We start from the raw sequence: 18,139 nt of genomic DNA on the forward strand, positions 1-18,139 counted from the left end.
TCGTGACAAGTAGGCTGACTCCTGCCTGCATCTACTACTATTACTCCACCAATCGACCGCTATCCAGCATGCATATATGGTATTAAGTTGATAACAAACAGAGAAATGCTTTAAGCAAGATGACATGATGTAGAGAAAGTAAACCTAATCAATATAAATAAACCCCGTTGTTTTACCCTTAATGGCAACAATACAATACATGCCTCGCTACCACTTCTGTCAAGAGGTGAGGACACTGCAAGATTGAACCCATCACAAAGTACCTCTCCCACTCAAAATAAATCAATCTAGTTGGTCAAAACAAACGTATAGATCAGAGAGAAATACAAATATATAACAATCATGCATAATAAAGTTCAGAAAAGACTCAGTTACTTTCAATGAATAATCTGATCATAAACCCATAATTTATCGGATCCCAACAAACACACCGTCAAAGAAGATGGCATCGGATAGAACTCCAAGAAGACCGAGGAGAACATGGTATTGAAGATCAAAGAGAGAAACGAAGCCATCTAGCTACTAGCTATGGACCCGTAGGTATGCGGTAAACTACTCACGCATCATCGGAAGGCAATAAGGATAATGTAGAAGCCCTCCGTAATCGATTCCCCCTCCGGCAGAGTACCGGAAGCCTCCAAATGGGATCGTGGAAGAACAGAAGCTTGCGGCGGCGAAAAAAGTGTTTCAGGTGGCTCTATATTGGTTTGAGAATATTTGTGAATTTATAGGATTGGAATTAGGTCAAACTGAGTTGTGTGGGGTCCATGAGCTCAAGGGGCGCGTCTACCCCCTGGGGCACGCCCTATGAGCTCGTGGCTCTCTCATAGCTCTTCTGGCCTCCTCCCGAAGCTTCTAGGGTCCCTTGTGATCCAAAAAAATCACCGTAAAGGTTCGTCGTGTTTGGACTTGTTTGATACTGATTTTCTAAAGAGACAAAAACAAGCTAAAAACATGAACTGACACTGGGCACTGGGTTAACAGGTTAGTCCCACAGAATGATATAAAATAGTATATAAATGCATATAAAGCATTCAAGATTGATAAGATAATAGCATGAAAACAATAAAAAACTATAGATACGTTGAAGACGCATCAAGCATCCCCAAGCTTAATTTATATTCCTCCTCTAGTAGGTAAATGATAAAAACAAAAAAATTTGATGTGAAATGCTACCTAACATGTGTATCACGTAATCTCTTTACGATATAAATATTGAGAAACGATGAAGTAAAAATATCAACATAATAATATCCATGAACATAAGAAACATAATCATTACTTCTTCAAAATACACGGTCCTTAACGAATGTTATCCCCACTCATTTTTTTGAGCATCAATACAGACACAAGCGCTCATATACACACGCATACACTCACCCATATGAACACACACACACACCCTATCCCTATGAGCACCTCTGAAAGACTGAGCCGGCATATCATCTTGAGATTTACGAAGTCACCGTAGGCGCTTCGTCGTCGACGGGAACGTCTCCTTCACTGAAAGCGCATCGCCGGAAATCCTGAAATAAATCCAGGAATAATGCGAGCACCAGCATGGCATAACTCCGACTTCATCATATAAATATAAATCATGAGTAAACCAGACAATTGGATCGCACTTCTAACGCGCTTCAGCATTTTCAACTCCAAAGACCTACTTTTAATTTTTTTTATGTGAGGTGTTTTTTGTTATGTGTCAAGACAATTGTCCTCTTCGATGTTCTTTTGTGTGGTTCACATATGTTGTTTCAACTCACAACAAAGTGTCTTATGAACTCATGAAAACTATAGGCAACTGATGTACTCATATGCTGGGAGTATATGGGAACAAAGCAAACATCATTTTTTTTGGAAAACGGATTATATATGTCATTTCAAACGAGAAGAAGAAATACAACCAGTCAAATATGCTGGGAGAAGTCTATGAAACCAACGATTACTCGATCTATCTACAGTACTAGTACTATCTTTTTTGGAAAAAAAAAACATCAGATAAGGATCCGAGAACACTAGCACAAAACAAAGGAAAAAAGATACGGTTTTTACGGGCAGCAAAAGAAAGAAAGGCAATATAAAGTAACAAAATGAGGAGAAAAAGTCGTTTAGAGAAAGGAAAGGAGAAATAAGATAAAATCGTTCCATGGAGCCAACGGCTTCCGGAGATCTCTTTTTTATCCCCTCCCCCTCCATGGAGTCATGAGTTCACCTCGAGTTCCGCCGCGACTCATCGTGGTCGGCAACCACTACTAGGCCCCGGCCGCTCCGATCCTCCACGAGACAGCAGGGGCTCGCTTCCAATGCGGCTCCCCTTCCAGTTTCTTGGGCTCGAATCGGGATTCCACGAGCGCGCTCGCTTAGCTTTCTAGGGATTTTGCTAGGGTTCTTCCGTTCAACTCGAAACTTTTTTTTTTCTTGCGTGTTTCTTAGTTTCGTTGCGTTGCTCCCCACGAAATTGGTGTTTTTCTCTGCTTGTTGCGTGGGGGAATCGGGGTGAAAAGCTGCGTTTTTTGTGCAGTTTCAAGGTGCGGCGACTTTTTATTCTTCTTCTTCTTCAGTTCTTGATGGGTTTAGTTTAGGGTTCTTGCTCTGTCTGTGAGCCTTCCGATTTCATCGGATTTGATCTGGTAGCTTCGCTCTCTTGCTCCAAGGAGTCAAACTCGTAAATCAAATCGCACTTCTAGACCACCTAAAATTTGTGAATTTTGTTTGCCATCTAGCTGCCGGAGAGGCTCCAGAATCACAAAATTCTCAGTTTTTGGCACCTTCCACCGGCTTCTTGGCCTCCAGTAGCTCCAAATTTGACCAAGTTCTTGCTTTTGGCATCATCCCCAACCACATAACTATGGCCGCCACTGCCTCAGAGCCGCCCATGGTGGAGCAAGTGATCACCGAGTTCTTTGCCAAGAGCCTCCACATCATCCTGGAGTCCCGCTCGCCCTATGAATCATCACGCAGCTTCACGCGGCCTTCACCGCCATCTTCGCCGCTCTCTGGCAGCCAGCCACGGGACAGGTGGTTCAACCTTGCCCTCCGGGACTGCCCAGCTGCACTTGAGAACTTTGACCTGTGGAGACAGAGCAATCTTGAGCCACTGGTTATTGATATTGTGATGCTCCGGCGTGACAATCCCAACACCACCTGTGCTGAGGGCGGCAAGATCATAGAGAGGTGGGTGATACAGTATGAAACCAGCAAGCCTGGCAGTGGCAATGGTAATGGCAGCAAGAACCACAGCAGGAAGTCTAGGAACAGCCCGGCTGAGGATCATAGCTTGTACAGGAGTACATACAAGGGCTCAACAGTGTTATTTCGGTCATTGCATCTGGTTGTCAGGCTCTTGCCAGCTTACAATCTCTTCAGGGAGTTGAATTCATCTGGGAGAATCCGTCCACTTAACCTGTCACACAAGATATCATCATTCGTCGAGCCGTTTACTAGGGCAGAGGATGCAGAGATGAAGCACTATGCATTTGCTCCAATTGAAACTCTGTTTGGCCGCCTGAGCTTGTCAGTTTCTTATGTGCCAGTGCTGGAGGTGGTGGCAGCACCAGAGCCAACCACACACATGTCAACAGAGCTTATAATGGATTATGTCGGGAGCCCCACAACAGACTTTCTCAGGACGTTCAATTCCCTGCCTTCAGATGGCATTGCACCTGATTGTGCTGCAATGACTAGGCGTCACAGTTGGAGTATTGACCCTGGAGCTAGACCATCGGTATCACCATCTCCTCTTTTGCATGATAGTCCTCTAACACGTTTGCATCCACATAGCACAATATCCTCTGTGAAGAAAAAAAGTACAGGATTTGAAGACTGCTATCCATCACCACCGTTGTCACCATCGCCATCCCGTTCCCCTTCTGCTAGCTACCCAAAAAATTCTTTGTTCCGATATGAGAGTGCTCCTGTGGTCATTCCCACTGGGAGGGATGGTGGAGGTAGTGGACTGCCTCCTTCTCCATCTTTCAAGGGTAAATACCAGCTCCCATCTCAAAACTACAACCTAACCCCATCGCCTGATGGAAATTCAAATGTAAGGAAGGATTTGGTCAGGTTTGGTGAATTTGAGAATAATGCGGCCATGCAAAAGGTAATCACATAGTTTATTTTATTATCTTCTCAAGCAATGTGTGTAGCTTGCTGTAGCAGCAGTAGTTTTATTACGGGGTTTTGCTTTTGAATCCATCTCACATTTTTACTGTTGAATTTTCTGGTTTTGTCTTTGATCAGGCGCTATCTTTTGATAAATATGATTTGGGATATTTTCATGGACTGAAGTTGACAAGGACTGCAAGCAAACTTTTCATCACGGATGAACTGGATGAGCGGGAGTTGGCATTTGCATGGGAAGATAGAGATATCATTATTGATCAACTTAACAGGTAGTTTTCGTCTCCTCCTTTCAGAATATGATTATGACATTATGCCACAGGACCAAGTGTTAAAGCTGTTCCTTGTTGTTTGTGTCTGATTCCCTTTGCATGCACATGCTCATGAAAACTTGTGTGGTTCTCCTTGCATATAGATTTTGGTATCACATAGTGGCTCAAGTGCAATAGCATATATCTTTATCCTAAATCTGGCAATTACAGGGCTGTCCTTTATTTTAGTTTAGTTAAGACAATTCTGTAGTTGTTGGATCTCACTAAGACGGCTATGTCAGTCAGATGCCCAGTGATCTGAAAACTAAGTTAATCCCATATTCTGCAGTGGACCATCTTATATTTCAGGTGGCCCTTGAAGCAGCAACTCTAGGATAAATGCACAGTTATTCATTTTCAAACTGCATGGTGTAATGCTTCATGCTTCTGACATCATGTACACAAATTGTAATGTTGCATCTTACAGTTGTTAAATCTCTAGTAAATACGGACCGATGGCAGCTAACCACGCTAACCACTACCATGTGTTAGCTTCATGAAGGATAATGGATGTTTAAGACACAAACATATTCAGAGGCAAAGTAATAATAATCAGAAATCAAGATACTATAGTTAGTTCTGGTTACTGGATGCTTTTGTTGTTTGTTCCACGATAAGAGGGCAATAATATACTTCTCCAATGCTCATTTAGGTCTATCAACTTGTTTGTTGCACTTACTAATTCAACTGAAGTTGCAAATTATCCAGTTATTGTATTAGTATTTTCTAAATGAGAAGGCATCATGTTTGCTTAGAAGTGCTAGTATAGATGTTCAGTGTCTACATATAATATGCTTGCATTTCTGTTATAGAAGTCAGAACTCAGGGCAGCTTTTTTCCTTACACTAATTGCAATATATCAGCGGATAACTCATTTTTCATATATTTTTTCATGGTTCTTTCGATGGTCTGAACACATTTTGTTCTTTCTATTATCGAGATAAGCTAGCTGATCACTTGCAATATTTATAGTTCAGAAATGTCTGCATTTTAATTATCTGGGCTGTCTGTTGTTCAAATGAAACCATCCTCGGTCTTCCACCTAGAGGATAAATATAAAATACAGTCTTGTGCGTGAGGATGAATATACACCTGCTCATCTTTGTTCAGTGAAACCACTTTTGAGAGACTTAATTTTAATGTTTTTCAAGTTTTCTCCTCCTCCTACTTCTCAAGGTTCTCATTACTTCCTAAGTTCCTTATTTCCTACATTAGCTCGTTTCTGTCTCCTTGCTTCTCTCAGTGCTCAGTATGTAGTATGTACTGTGCCACACACAACTTTTCGGCCTGGCTTCTACTTTTTTCTAGGCGTAGTACGTATATAAGTGTGTTGCGTTCACAGAAACATAAAGATTGTCATACGGGGTAGCTTCCAGTGTACATGAAAAGCTCTGGACCAGCATCAAAGGTAACCTATATCTTTGGTAGGAGATTTTTTTCGCTAACAGTCAGATGTTGGTTAGGCTGTGTGGGGGGTAGCCTTGAATCAGTTAACCTGAGAAGGCAATATGGAAGGTGCTAGACACTGTAAGCAATTGTTACTAATTCGGTATATTGCAAACAAGCTCTGATATCTCATCTTGTTCTTAGCTTGGAGCTAAACATCGAAAGGCTGGGTACTTAAGCTTATCCCCTACCCTTGGATCAATATGGGCCACCCCCTGGTTTGAGTCGAGTCTGGCTTGATTTTGACAAAGTCTCATGTGGTGTATATAGGAGTGGGCAGTGTGGAATGAGGATATATGCTCTTTTTTTGGAGTAAAAAATAGTTGCATTCTGACTCTTCTAGGACTTCACAATCAAGTAGGTAGACATTCGAAGTGAAAATATCATGCATACCCTAAGTTTAACTCTATGAAAATGAAAAGTTTATTTTAGGCAATGAGCATGAGATTTTTACAACAACAGCAAGAAAGCCTTTAGTCCCAAAGAAGTTGGGGTAGGCTAGAGTTGAAACCCGTAAGATCTCGCAACCAACTCATGGTTCTGGCACATGGATAGCAAGCTTCCACGCACCCCTGTCCATGGCTAGTTCTTTGGTGATACTTCAGATTCTCTTTCCGGACTCCTCCCATGTCAAGTTCGGTCTACCCCAACCTCTCTTGACATTATCAGCACGCTTTAGCCATCAGCTTTGCACCGGAGCTTCTGGAGGCCTGCGCTGAATATGCCCAAACCATCCCAGACGATGTTAGACAAGCTTCTCTTCAATCGGTTCTACCCCAACTTTATCTCGTATATCATCATTCCGGACCCAGTCCTTCCTTGTGTGGCCACACATCCATCTCAACACGCGCATCTCCGCCACACCTAACTGTTGACATGTCGCCTTTTAGTCGGCCAACACTTGTCTGTCGGTCGAAGAAGGCAACAAACAAGTGGAAGCAACCGATGCTCTGGTCATTCTACTCCTTGATGCCAGTCTGTGCTTGCTGTCATGCTGGCAAAAGCGGGGGTTTCGGCCGGCTTTACCTACTATTGGATTTGAATCAATGACTCTCGCCGTATGAAAGCGATACTCTAACCGCTGAGTCAAGTAGGTCAAGCTGAGTCAAGTCAGAGAAAATCGAAAAAAAGAGAAAGCCAACCAAAGCGCAACCAGAGTTCTCCGCGGGGTGGAGCGCTAAGAAAGAGAAAGCATTATCGCTATACGAAATGAAGCAGCGGCTAGCACACTAAGATAAACCACTTGGTTTAAAAAACAGCTTAGTGGCGTGTGATTTCAACACTATTCCAGAGGTATATGATACAACATTGCGGGTTGAATCGCCATCCTATAGAACCTGCCTTTTAGCTTTTGTGGCATTCTCTTGTCACAGAGAACTCCAGAAGCTTGGCGCCACTTCATCCATCCTACTCTGATTCGATGGTTCACATCTTCATCGATATCCTCATCCTTCTGTAGCATTGACCCAAAATATTGAAAGGTGTCTTTCTGAGCATGAAATTTTTATATCGATAAAAGTACTTGACCGTTCCCTGTCCATATCCTATTTGCAGAGCATTAGTTATACTCAAATCGATATAAGCATATAGCGCCAAATGTTCATATGGCACATAGGAGCTAAATGTCATTCAGTATTTTTTTAATCCCCTTGTAATTCTTGTTCTTAGGATGTGGTCATGCATGCTGGAGTGTGATTGGTAGGGTCTAGGGTGCATCCCGACGAGTTTGGTCCAGTAATGTGGCATCTTGTTGGGAACCTCGCAATGGTCGGGTGGCCTGCATCAGCTGGCCAGGTTGTCAGATGCAGGTGCATCTCCAGAGCCAGGCTAGAGCAGAAGCTCATATCCTGTCAAAAATAGAGCAGTCAGAAGCTCATATCAAGCTTCCCCCGCATGCAGGCAATTTTTTCAGTGTCTATTCAGTGGCTAGCGCGTACTAATCTTTATCAAATGATTAGTACGCAATACGACTATTTAAGGGTAATTAATGTGTATCAAGTGGGTGCTGTGACATGTTGCTATCGAGCATATACTTTTAATAACCATGTCTTCTAGCCAATTAAGTTGCTAGTTTTATAATTAGCATGTATTGATTATGTGTACTACTACCTCTGATCCAAAATAAGTGTCGCAGTTTTGAACTGAGGTTAAATGGATTAGGGTATATTAGAAGTTGTATAATGTAGAATAATGATCAGTGGGGTGTAGCGTAACATTTTAATGGTTTTCAAAGTGTTTCTAACCACAGTATAGTTTTAAGTTGTAATCACTCATGCTGTCCTGCAACTAACCAAACAAACGCCCTTACCTACCCCATAGCCTGTCTTGCTAAACCAGCCTATCCCAGCCCCCAATGGGCCAGCCTGTGGTGATTCAGGAAGCCAATTACCCCCTTGATGATTGAATATGGTTTGCCAAACAGATTGGGGAATTATTTATCCAGCATATGAAGTTACTCTTTGCAGGATAAACCACTCTTTGTTCTTTGTTTGCTGTTATAATTAGTTATTATTTGTAGCATTTGTACGCCATTTTGCTAAGCAAGAAGGTTCTAGGAAGTAAAGCTTATTCCACATTGACTGACTAAATGTTCTGTTAACTTGATAATGTTGGGGTAAGTCGATCACTATGCATTTATCCTCCTATCCAGCTATGCAGACATTAGCAGTTAACATTATGCTATTATTAGTGTAAGTTAACAAGACACAGTGGAAGGGAGCAATGTATTTACTTGTCTTCTCATTCCTCAGATATCCACCTATCTTGATTCACGCAAGCTAAACTCAAAATTTTCCAGGGTTGGTATCTCGGATAGGGAGGGCCAAGAGACAAACCAGGATGCTGGAGGCTCGATGACAAGGACTCCGGCTGCAGCCATCGGCGCTCTTGTGCGCATGCTCAAGACGGCCCCGGGCCTCAGGGCAAGCCGCCCATCAATCGAAGCTCCTCCCCCAGTTCCTCAAGAATCTTCGGTTCAGAGGGTCATGACCGAGGAACACGGCGACGCCACATCGAGTTCTGGTTTGCTCGAATCAAAGACGGCAGCAGATGCGCTGGAGGAGCTAAAGAAATACAAGGCTATCAGAGAATCGATACTGGACCGCGCGAAGGCGCTGCCCAGGGATGATGCCAAAACTGGGGAGAAACCCGCCGATGGGGATCCTTAGCAAACATACAGTATGACGACGAAAAGACTTGTGTACATATATGTATTATAAGATAGCTGACGATTCCCGCCCCCCCCCCCCCCCCCCCCCCCGCCCCCCCCATACCTTAGTCGCTAGTAGCTACTAGGGTGCGGCCAAAATCTATATGTATAAGTTATATGACAATACCCATCCATCCAGCTGCCCTGAGATGAAGGCCCAGCTATGGGTTTTGTGTAAAGTTGATAACCGAGATGTTTAGCTGCGCTTTGATCAGATTGTTTTCGGTGAATGTTTATTCTGTTCCATATGGAGTTTAATGTTCCATGCTGGTAATCTGACCTGTTGATCTTTGGTGCTGCAAGGTAAAGCATCTGGAGTCGGATGTAGATCGAGTTTGCCTGTCAAAAGACAGGAGCTTCTTTTATCGTTTGGGTTTGGCAGTGCTAGGAATCAGAATTTGGAATTCGGCAGCGCTCACGTCGTGCATCGCTGGCCCTGGCTGGCGTTCGGCGATGAGCCTGACTGAGTGACTGTACCGAGTCCATGTTCACTTCATCCGGTCCCACATGGCAGATCCCCCAAAAGCAAAGCTGTTTTATTAAGGAAAGGACAGGTGTACATGAAAGTCTGCTCCCGAGCTCATGAACAGTAAAAAAAATCTGAACTTTTTTTGTGGAAAACTTTGACAATGGTTTGAGTGCTTGGCAAATTTAATCATGAAATGGCATTGGCGGAAGTCATGGCAAAAAAAAAGCAGTCCAAAATGCTTTAGAAATACTAGCATTTTTGGAGCATCGATTTTTTTTTGGTGACAGCTTTCACGAATGCCGTTTCATGATAACTTTTTGTAAGCACACAAAGTATTTGTCAAAGTTTGCTAAAAAAAAATCAGATTTTTGATTGTTTATAAGAAAAAGGGTTTCCCCCGCTTTATATTATAAAGCAACAACCCAAGCATCCAACAAGTCAGTACAAAGTGCAATCAAGTCATAAAGTCGTGCTGGGGGCACAGCAAGACAAGCCCCAAACAAAGCTAAAAAAGACTAATCCGGCTCGGGAGGAGGAGGCGGTGGAGCAAAAGCCGAAGCCAAGGAGCGAAGACCCGCAATGATGTTGTCGATGACGTCTCGGTCATGCCGCTTGCTAAGCGGTCTCCAAAGCTGTAAGAAGCAACACATTTTATAGATTGCATCAGTCACACGGCATGGAATCGCACGTTCGATGACAAGTTTGTTGCGGCAACACCATAATGTCCAAGCCAGGGTACCCAACGCCACCCAGATGGGTGGACGCCTAGGACCGGGTAGCCTAAGGACCTCCCCAAACAAGTCAGGGAGGTTGTCGTGGCACCAATCACCTCCCGGAAACAACTCTATAGGAATTGTGTCGCCGGACATCGAAAGAAGATGTGCTTGCAGTCTTTCAGGACCAAACAAATGGGGCAGAGGCCGTCCCCAGGTCCATTACGTTTTTGGACCTCCGTACCCGAAGGTAGGCGGCCACGGACCCATTGCCAGAGAAATATGCGGATCTTCAAGGGGAGTTTGATTTCCCAAAGGACCGCTAGTTCTACCGGTCCCGGAGAAGGAACAATCGCCTGGTACAAGGACCTAGTTGAGAACCGGCCACTCGGTTCTAGGCACCACAAGAGCAAATCGGGCTCAAGGGAGGGGGGGGGGGGGGTGAAGGGCAATACACGAAAGCAATTCGTCCCATTACTCACGTTCCGTCGCCCCAAAGGTGCGGCGGAAGGCAATAGCTCCTAAGTCGGCTAGAGCCACGGCCAAAGAGAGCTGAGGATGGGCACAATCAAGAATAATGCGTGAAAGCGCTCCGCAAAGGGCCGATTGCCGGCCCACCTATCAAGCCAAAACAAGGTGCCTGATCCAGAGCCCACTTTAATGGAGGTCCCAATATGCAAGATCGGCATCAACCGGACCACTGTTTGTCAGAATTGGGATCCTCCAGAGCGAGAGGCGAAGGCCAACGGTTGCCCGTGGAGGTACCTCACGTGAATAATTTCCAACCACAGACCTCCCTCACAGGTCTGAATACGCCAGAGCCATTTGGAGAGGAGGGCTATGTTCATCCGCTTGGATGAGATGACCCCAAGGCCCCCTTGGACCTTGGGCTTACAAATCTCAGACCACTTCACCATGTGGTACTTTTGCTTATTATTCTCTCCATCCCAAAAGAATCTGGAGAGGAGCTTGGTGACCTCCTGGTGAAGGGATTCATGTAGACAATAGAATCCCATGGGGGTACATCAAGAGGCTAATAAGGGAGGAATTCATTAGAATCACTCGAGCGGCCTTGGACAGCCATCTCCCCTGCCAAGGCTCCATCCTCGGTTGGAGTTTGGCGACTATTGGACGAAAGTCTTTCTCCAAAAGACGCGTGTCACTAATAGGCATGCCTAAGTAAGTGGTCGGGAAGGATCCCAGTCGACAATTCAAGCGATTGGCGATGCTCTGGGCTTCGGCCTGGGAATATCCAAGGACCATCACCTCACTCTTGGCGAAGTTAATCGTAAGGCCCGACATCTCCTTAAAGCATAGAGAAGGAATTTGAGGTTCTGAATATCCTCGTCAGACCCTTACACCATCATAATGGTGTCATCAGCATACTGGAGGTGAGTCAGACCTCCATTGGCCACAAGATGGGGGAAAATCCCCCTAATGTGACCAGCCTATTTGGCCAAGTCTAGGATCGAAGCTAACGCATCAACCACAAGGTTGAAAAGAAATGGGGAAATCGGGTCGCCTTGCCGAACTCCCTGTCCAGTCAAGAAGTAAGGCCCAATCTCCCCATTAACGTTCACAGCCGTGCGACCACTCGTCACCAACTGAATCACCCGAGCTACCCAGTGGGAGTCGAACCCACGCTTGAGCAACACTTCCCGAAGGAAGGACCAGTGGACTGTGTCATACGCTTTATGAAAGTCAATCTTGAAGAACACCGCATGAAGGTGCTTGCTCTTGACCTCATGGATGACCTCGTGGAGCACAAGGATCCCATCCAGAATATACCTGCCTTTAGTAAAGGCTGACTGATTCGGGTGGTGAATCCGAGGGGCGATCAGGGCCGCCCTAGTGGCGTACCCCTTGGCCAGAATCTGAAAGATAACATTAAGGACTGTGTAGGGCTGTGACGCTCCCGATTCGACCGTACACTAATCATACACGCAAATGTGTACGATCAAGATCAGGGACTCACGGGAAGATATCACAACACAACTCTAGACACAAATTAAAACAATACAAGCTTTATATTACAAGCCAGGGGCCTCGAGGGCTCGAATACATAACTCGATACACAAGAGTCAGCGGAAGCAACAATATCTGAGTGTTGGGGAACGTAGCAATTTCAAAAAAAATTCCTACGCACACGCAAGATCATGGTGATGCATAGCAACGAGAGGGGAGAGTGTGTCCACGTACCCTCATAGACCGAAAGCGGAAGCGTTAGCACAACGCGGTTGATGTAGTCGTATGTCTTCTTGATCCGACCGATCAAGTACCGAACGCACGACACCTCCGAGTTCTTGCACACGTTCAGCTCGATGACGTCCCTCGAACTTCGATCCAATCGAGCTTTGAGGGAGAGTTCTGTCAGCACGACGGCGTGGCGACGATGATGATGTTCTACCGACGCAGGGCTTCGCCTAAGCACCGCTATGATATTATCGAGGTGAACTATGGTGGAGGGGGGCACCGCACACGGCTAAGAGATCTCAAGGATCAATTGTTGTATCTCCAAGGGGTGCCCCCTCCCCGTATATAAAGGAGTGGATGAGGGGGAGGGCCGGCCCTCTCTATGGCGCGCCCTAGGAGGAGTCCTACTCCCACCGGGAGTAGGATTCCCCCCTTCCAAGTAGTAGGAGTAGGAGTCAAGGAAAGGGGAGAGAGAAGAGAAGGAAGGAGGGGGCGCAACCCCCCCTAGTCTAATTCAGACTAGGCCTTGGGGGGGGGGGGGCGCCCAGCCTCTCCTCTCTCTTCCCCCTAAAGCCCAATAAGGCCCATATACTCCCCGGCGAATTCCCGTAACTCTTCGGTACTCCAAAAAATACCCGAATCACTCGGAACCTTTCCGATGTCCGAATAGAGTCGTCCAATATATCGATCTTTACGTCTCGACCATTTCGAGACTCCTCGTCATGTCCCCGATCTCATCCGGGACTCCGGACTACCTTCGGTACATCAAAACACATAAACTCATAATATAACCGTCATCGAACTTTAAGCGTGCGGACCCTACGGATTCGAGAACAATGTAGACATGACCGAGACACGTCTTCGGTCAATAACCAATATCGGAACCTGGATGCTCATATTGGCTCCCACATATTCTACGAAGATCTTTATCGGTCAAACCGCATAACAACATACGTTGTTCCCTTTGTCATCGGTATGTTACTTGCCCGAGATTTGATTGTCGGTATCTCAATACCTAGTTCAATCTCGTTACCGACAAGTCTCTTTACTCGTTCCGTAATACATCATCCCGCAACTAACTCATTAGTTACAATGCTTGCAAGGCTTATAGTGATGTGCATTACTGAGTGGGCCCAGAGATACCTCTCTGACAATCGGAGTGACAAATCCTAATCTCGAAATACGCCAACCCAACAAGTACCTTCGGAGACACCTGTAGAGCACCTTTATAATCACCCAGTTACGTTGTGACGTTTGGTAGCACACAAAGTGTTCCTTCGGTAAACGGGAGTTGCATAATCTCATAGTCATGGGAACATGTATAAGTCATGAAGAAAGCAATAGCAACATACTAAACGATCAAGTGCTAAGCGAACGGAATGGGTCAAGTCAATCACATCATTCTCCTAATGATGTGATCCTGTTAATCAAATGACAACTCATGTCTATGGTTAGGAAACATAACCATCTTTAATTAACGAGCTAGTCAAGTAGAGGCATACTAGTGACACTCTGTTTGTCTATGTATTCACACATGTATTATGTTTCCGGTTAATACAATTCTAGCATGAATAATAAACATTTATCATGATTTAAGGAAATAAATAATAACTTTATTATTGCCTCTAGGGCATATTTCCTTCAGTCTCCCACTTGCACTAGAGTCAATAATCTAGTTCACATCACCATGTGATTTAACACTAATATTCACATCACCATGTGATTAACACCCATAGTTCACATCGTCATGCGACCAACACCCAAAGTGTTTACTAGAGTCAATAATCTAGTTCACATTGCTATGTGATTAACACCCAAGGAGTACTAAGGTGTGATCATGTTTTGCTTGTGAGAGAAGTTTAGTCAACGGGTCTGCCACATTCAGATCCGTATGTATTTTGCAAATTTCTATGTCAACAATGCTCTGCACGGAGCTACTCTAGCTAATTGCTCCCACTTTCAATATGTATCCAGATTGAAATTTAGAGTCATCTAGATCAGTGTCAAAATTTGCATCGGCGTAACCCTTTACGACAAACCTTTTTGTCACCTCCATAATCGAGAAACATATCCTTATTCCACTAAGAATAATTTTGCCCGCTGTCCAGTGATCTACTCCTAGATCACTATTGTACTCCCTTGCCAAAATCATTGTAGGGTATACAATAGATCTGGTACACAGCATGGCATACTTTATAGAACCTATGGCCAAGGCATAGGGAATGACTTTCATTCTCTTTCTATCTTCTGCCGTGGTCGGGCTTTGAGTCTTACTCAATTTCACACCTTGTAACACATGCAAGAACTCTTTCTTTGACTGTTCCATTTTGAACTACTTCAAAATCTTGTCAAGGTATGTACTCATTGAAAAACTTATCAAGCGTCTTGATCTATCTCTATAGATCTTGATGCTCAATATGTAAGCAACTTCACCGAGGTCTTTCTTTGAAAAACTCCTTCAAACACTCCTTTATGCTTGCAGAATAATTCTACATTATTTACTATCAACAATATGTCATTCACATATACTTATCAGAAATGTTGTAGTGCTCCCACTCACTTTTTTGTAAATACAGGCTTCACCGCAAGTCTGTATAAAACTATATCCTTTGATCAACTTATCAAAGCGTATATTCCAACTCCGAGATGCTTGCACCAGTCCATAGATGGATCGCTGGAGCTTGCATATTTTGTTTAGCACCTTTAGGATTGACAAAAGCTTCTGGTTGCATCATATACAACTCTTCTTTAATAAATCCATTAAGGAATGCAGTTTTGTTTATCCATTTGCCAGATTTATAAAATGCAGCAATTACTAACATGATTCGGATAGACTTAAGCATAGATACGAGTGAGAAATTCTCATCGTAGTCAACACCTTGAACTTGTCTAAAACCTTTTGCGAAAATTCTAGCTTTGTAGATAGTAACACTACTATCCGCGGCCGTCTTCCTCTTGAAGATCCATTTAATCTCAATGGCTCGCCGATCATTGGACAAGTCAATCAAAGTCCATACTTTGTTCTCATACATGGATCTCATCTCAGATTTCATGGCCTCAAGCCATTTCGCGGAATCTGGGCTCACCATCGCTTCTTCATAGTTCGTAGGTTCATCATGGTCTAGTAACATAACTTCCAGAACATGATTACCATACCATTCTGGTGCGGATCTTACTCTGTTTGACCTACGAGGTTCAGTAACAACTTGATCTGAAGTTTCATAATCATCATCATTAACTTCCTCACTAATTGGTGTAGTAGTCACAGGAACAGATTTCTGTGATGAACTACTTTCCAATAAGGGAGCAGGTACAGTTACCTCATCAAGTTCTACTTTCCTCCCACTCACTTCTTTCGAGAGAAACTCCTTCTCTAGAAAGGATCCATTCTAAGCAGCGAATATCTTGCCTTCGAATCTGTGATAGAAGGTGTACCCAACTGTCCCCTTTGGGTATTCTATGAAGACACATTTCTTCGATTTGGGTTTGAGCTTATCAGGATGAAACTATTTCTTATAAGCATCGCAACCCCAAACTTTAAGAAACAACAACTTTGGTTTCTTGCCAAACCACAGTTCATACGGTGTCATCTCAAACGAATTTAGATGGTGCCCTTTTTTACGTGAATGCAGCTGTCTCTAATGCATAACCCCAAAACTATAGTGGTAAATTGATAAGAAACATCATAGATTGCACTATATCCAATAAAGTATGGTTATGACATTCGAACATACCATTATGCTGTGGTGTTCCAGGTGGCATGAGTTTGTGAAACTATTTCACATTGTTTTAATTGAAGACCAAACTCATAACTCAAATATTCGTCTCTGCGATCAGATCGTAGAAACTTTATTTTCTTGTTACGATGATTCTCCACTTCACTCTAAAATTCTTTGAACTTTTCAAATGTTTCAGACCTGTGCTTCATTAAGTAGATATACCCATATCTGCTCAAATCATCTTGAAGGTTAGAAAATAACGATACCCGCCGCGAGCCTCAATATTCATCGGACCACATACATCAGTATGTATGATTTCCAACAAATCTGTTGCTTGCTCCATTGTTTCGGAGAACAGCGTTTTAGTCATGTTGCCCAAGAGGCATGGTTCGCAAGCATCAAGTGATTCATAATCAAGTGATTCCAAAAGTCCATCAACATGGAGTTTCTTCATGCGCTTTACACCAATATGACCTAAACGGCAGTGCCACAAATAAGTTGCACTATCATTATTAACTTTGCATCTTTTGGCTTCAATATTATGAATATGTGTATCACTACAATCGAGATCCAACGAACCATTTTCATTGGGTGTATAACCATAGAAGGTTTTATTCATGTAAAATTGAACAACAATTATTCTCTAACTTAAATGAGTAACCGTATTGCAATAAACATGATCAAATCATATTCATGCTCAACGCAAACACCAAATAACATTTATTTTAGGTTCAACACTAATCCCGAAAGTATACGGAGTGTGCAATGATGATCATATCAATCTTGGAACCACTTCCAATACACATTGTCACTTCACCCTTAACTAGTCTCTGTTCATTCTGCAACTCCCATTTCGAGTTACTACTCTTAGCAACTGAACCAGTATCAAATATCGAGGGGTTGCTATAAACACTAGTAAAGTATACATCAATAACATGTATATCAAATATAGCTTTGTTCACTTTACCATCCTTCTTATCCACCAAATATTCAGGGCATTTCCGTTTCCAGTGACTATTTCCTCTGTAGTGTAAGCACTCAGTTTCAGGCTTTGGTCCAGCTTTGGGCTTCTTCGCGGGAGTGACAACTTGCTTGTCATTCTACTTGTAGTTCCCTTTCTTTCCCTTTGCCCTTTTCTTGAAACTAGTGGTCTTGTCAATCATCAACACTTGATGCTCTTTCTTGATTTCTACCTTCGTTGATTTCAACATCGCGAAGAGCTCGAGAATCATTTTCGTCATCCTTTGCATACTATTGTTCATCACGAAGTTCTACTAACTTGGTGATGGTGACTAGAGAGCTCTGTCAATCACTATCTTATCTGGAAGATTAACTCCCACTTGATTCAAGCGATTGTAGTACCCAAACAATCTGAGCACATGCTCACTAGTTGAGCAATTCTCCTCCATCCTTTAGCTATAGAACTTTGTTGGAGACTTCATATCTCTCAACTCGGGTATTCGCTTAAAATATTAACTTCAACTCCTGGAACATCTCATATGGCCCATGACGTTCAAAACGTCTTTGAAGTCCCGATTCTAAGCTGTTAAGCATGGTGCACTAAACTATCATGTAGTCATCATATTGAGCTAGCCAAACGTTCATAACGTTTGCATCTGCTCCTGCAATAGGTCTGTCACCTAGCGGTGCATCAAGGACATAATTCTTCTGTGCAACAATGAGGATAATCCTCAGATGATGGATCCAATCCGCATCATTGCTACTAACATCTTTCAACACAGTTTTCTCTAGGAACATATCAAAATAAACATATGAAAGCAACAATGCGAGCTATTAATCTACAACATAATTTGCAAAAATACTACCAGAACTAAGTTCATGATAAATTTAAAGTTCAATTAATCATATTACTTAAGAACTCCCACTTAGATAGACATCCCTCTAATCATCTAAGTGATCATGTGATCCAAATCAACTAAACCATAACCGATCATCACGTG

General features: G+C 43.4%; 1 protein-coding gene across 1 annotated transcript; it reads left to right on the top strand.

Moving 5' to 3' along the window:
• The first annotated feature begins 2,143 nt into the window (after window positions 1-2,143).
• Window positions 2,144-9,296, top strand: LOC123091446 (autophagy-related protein 13b). Its single transcript, XM_044512955.1, has 3 exons — window positions 2,144-4,099; window positions 4,240-4,391; window positions 8,674-9,296. The coding sequence occupies exons 1-3, from the start codon at window positions 2,849-2,851 to the stop codon at window positions 9,041-9,043; spliced, it is 1,773 nt and encodes a 590-aa protein (XP_044368890.1). The 5' UTR covers window positions 2,144-2,848; the 3' UTR covers window positions 9,044-9,296.
• The last annotated feature ends 8,843 nt before the right edge of the window (window positions 9,297-18,139 follow it).

Source organism: Triticum aestivum, chromosome 4B (assembly GCF_018294505.1).
Source record: "Triticum aestivum cultivar Chinese Spring chromosome 4B, IWGSC CS RefSeq v2.1, whole genome shotgun sequence".
Taxonomy (NCBI): domain Eukaryota; kingdom Viridiplantae; phylum Streptophyta; class Magnoliopsida; order Poales; family Poaceae; genus Triticum; species Triticum aestivum.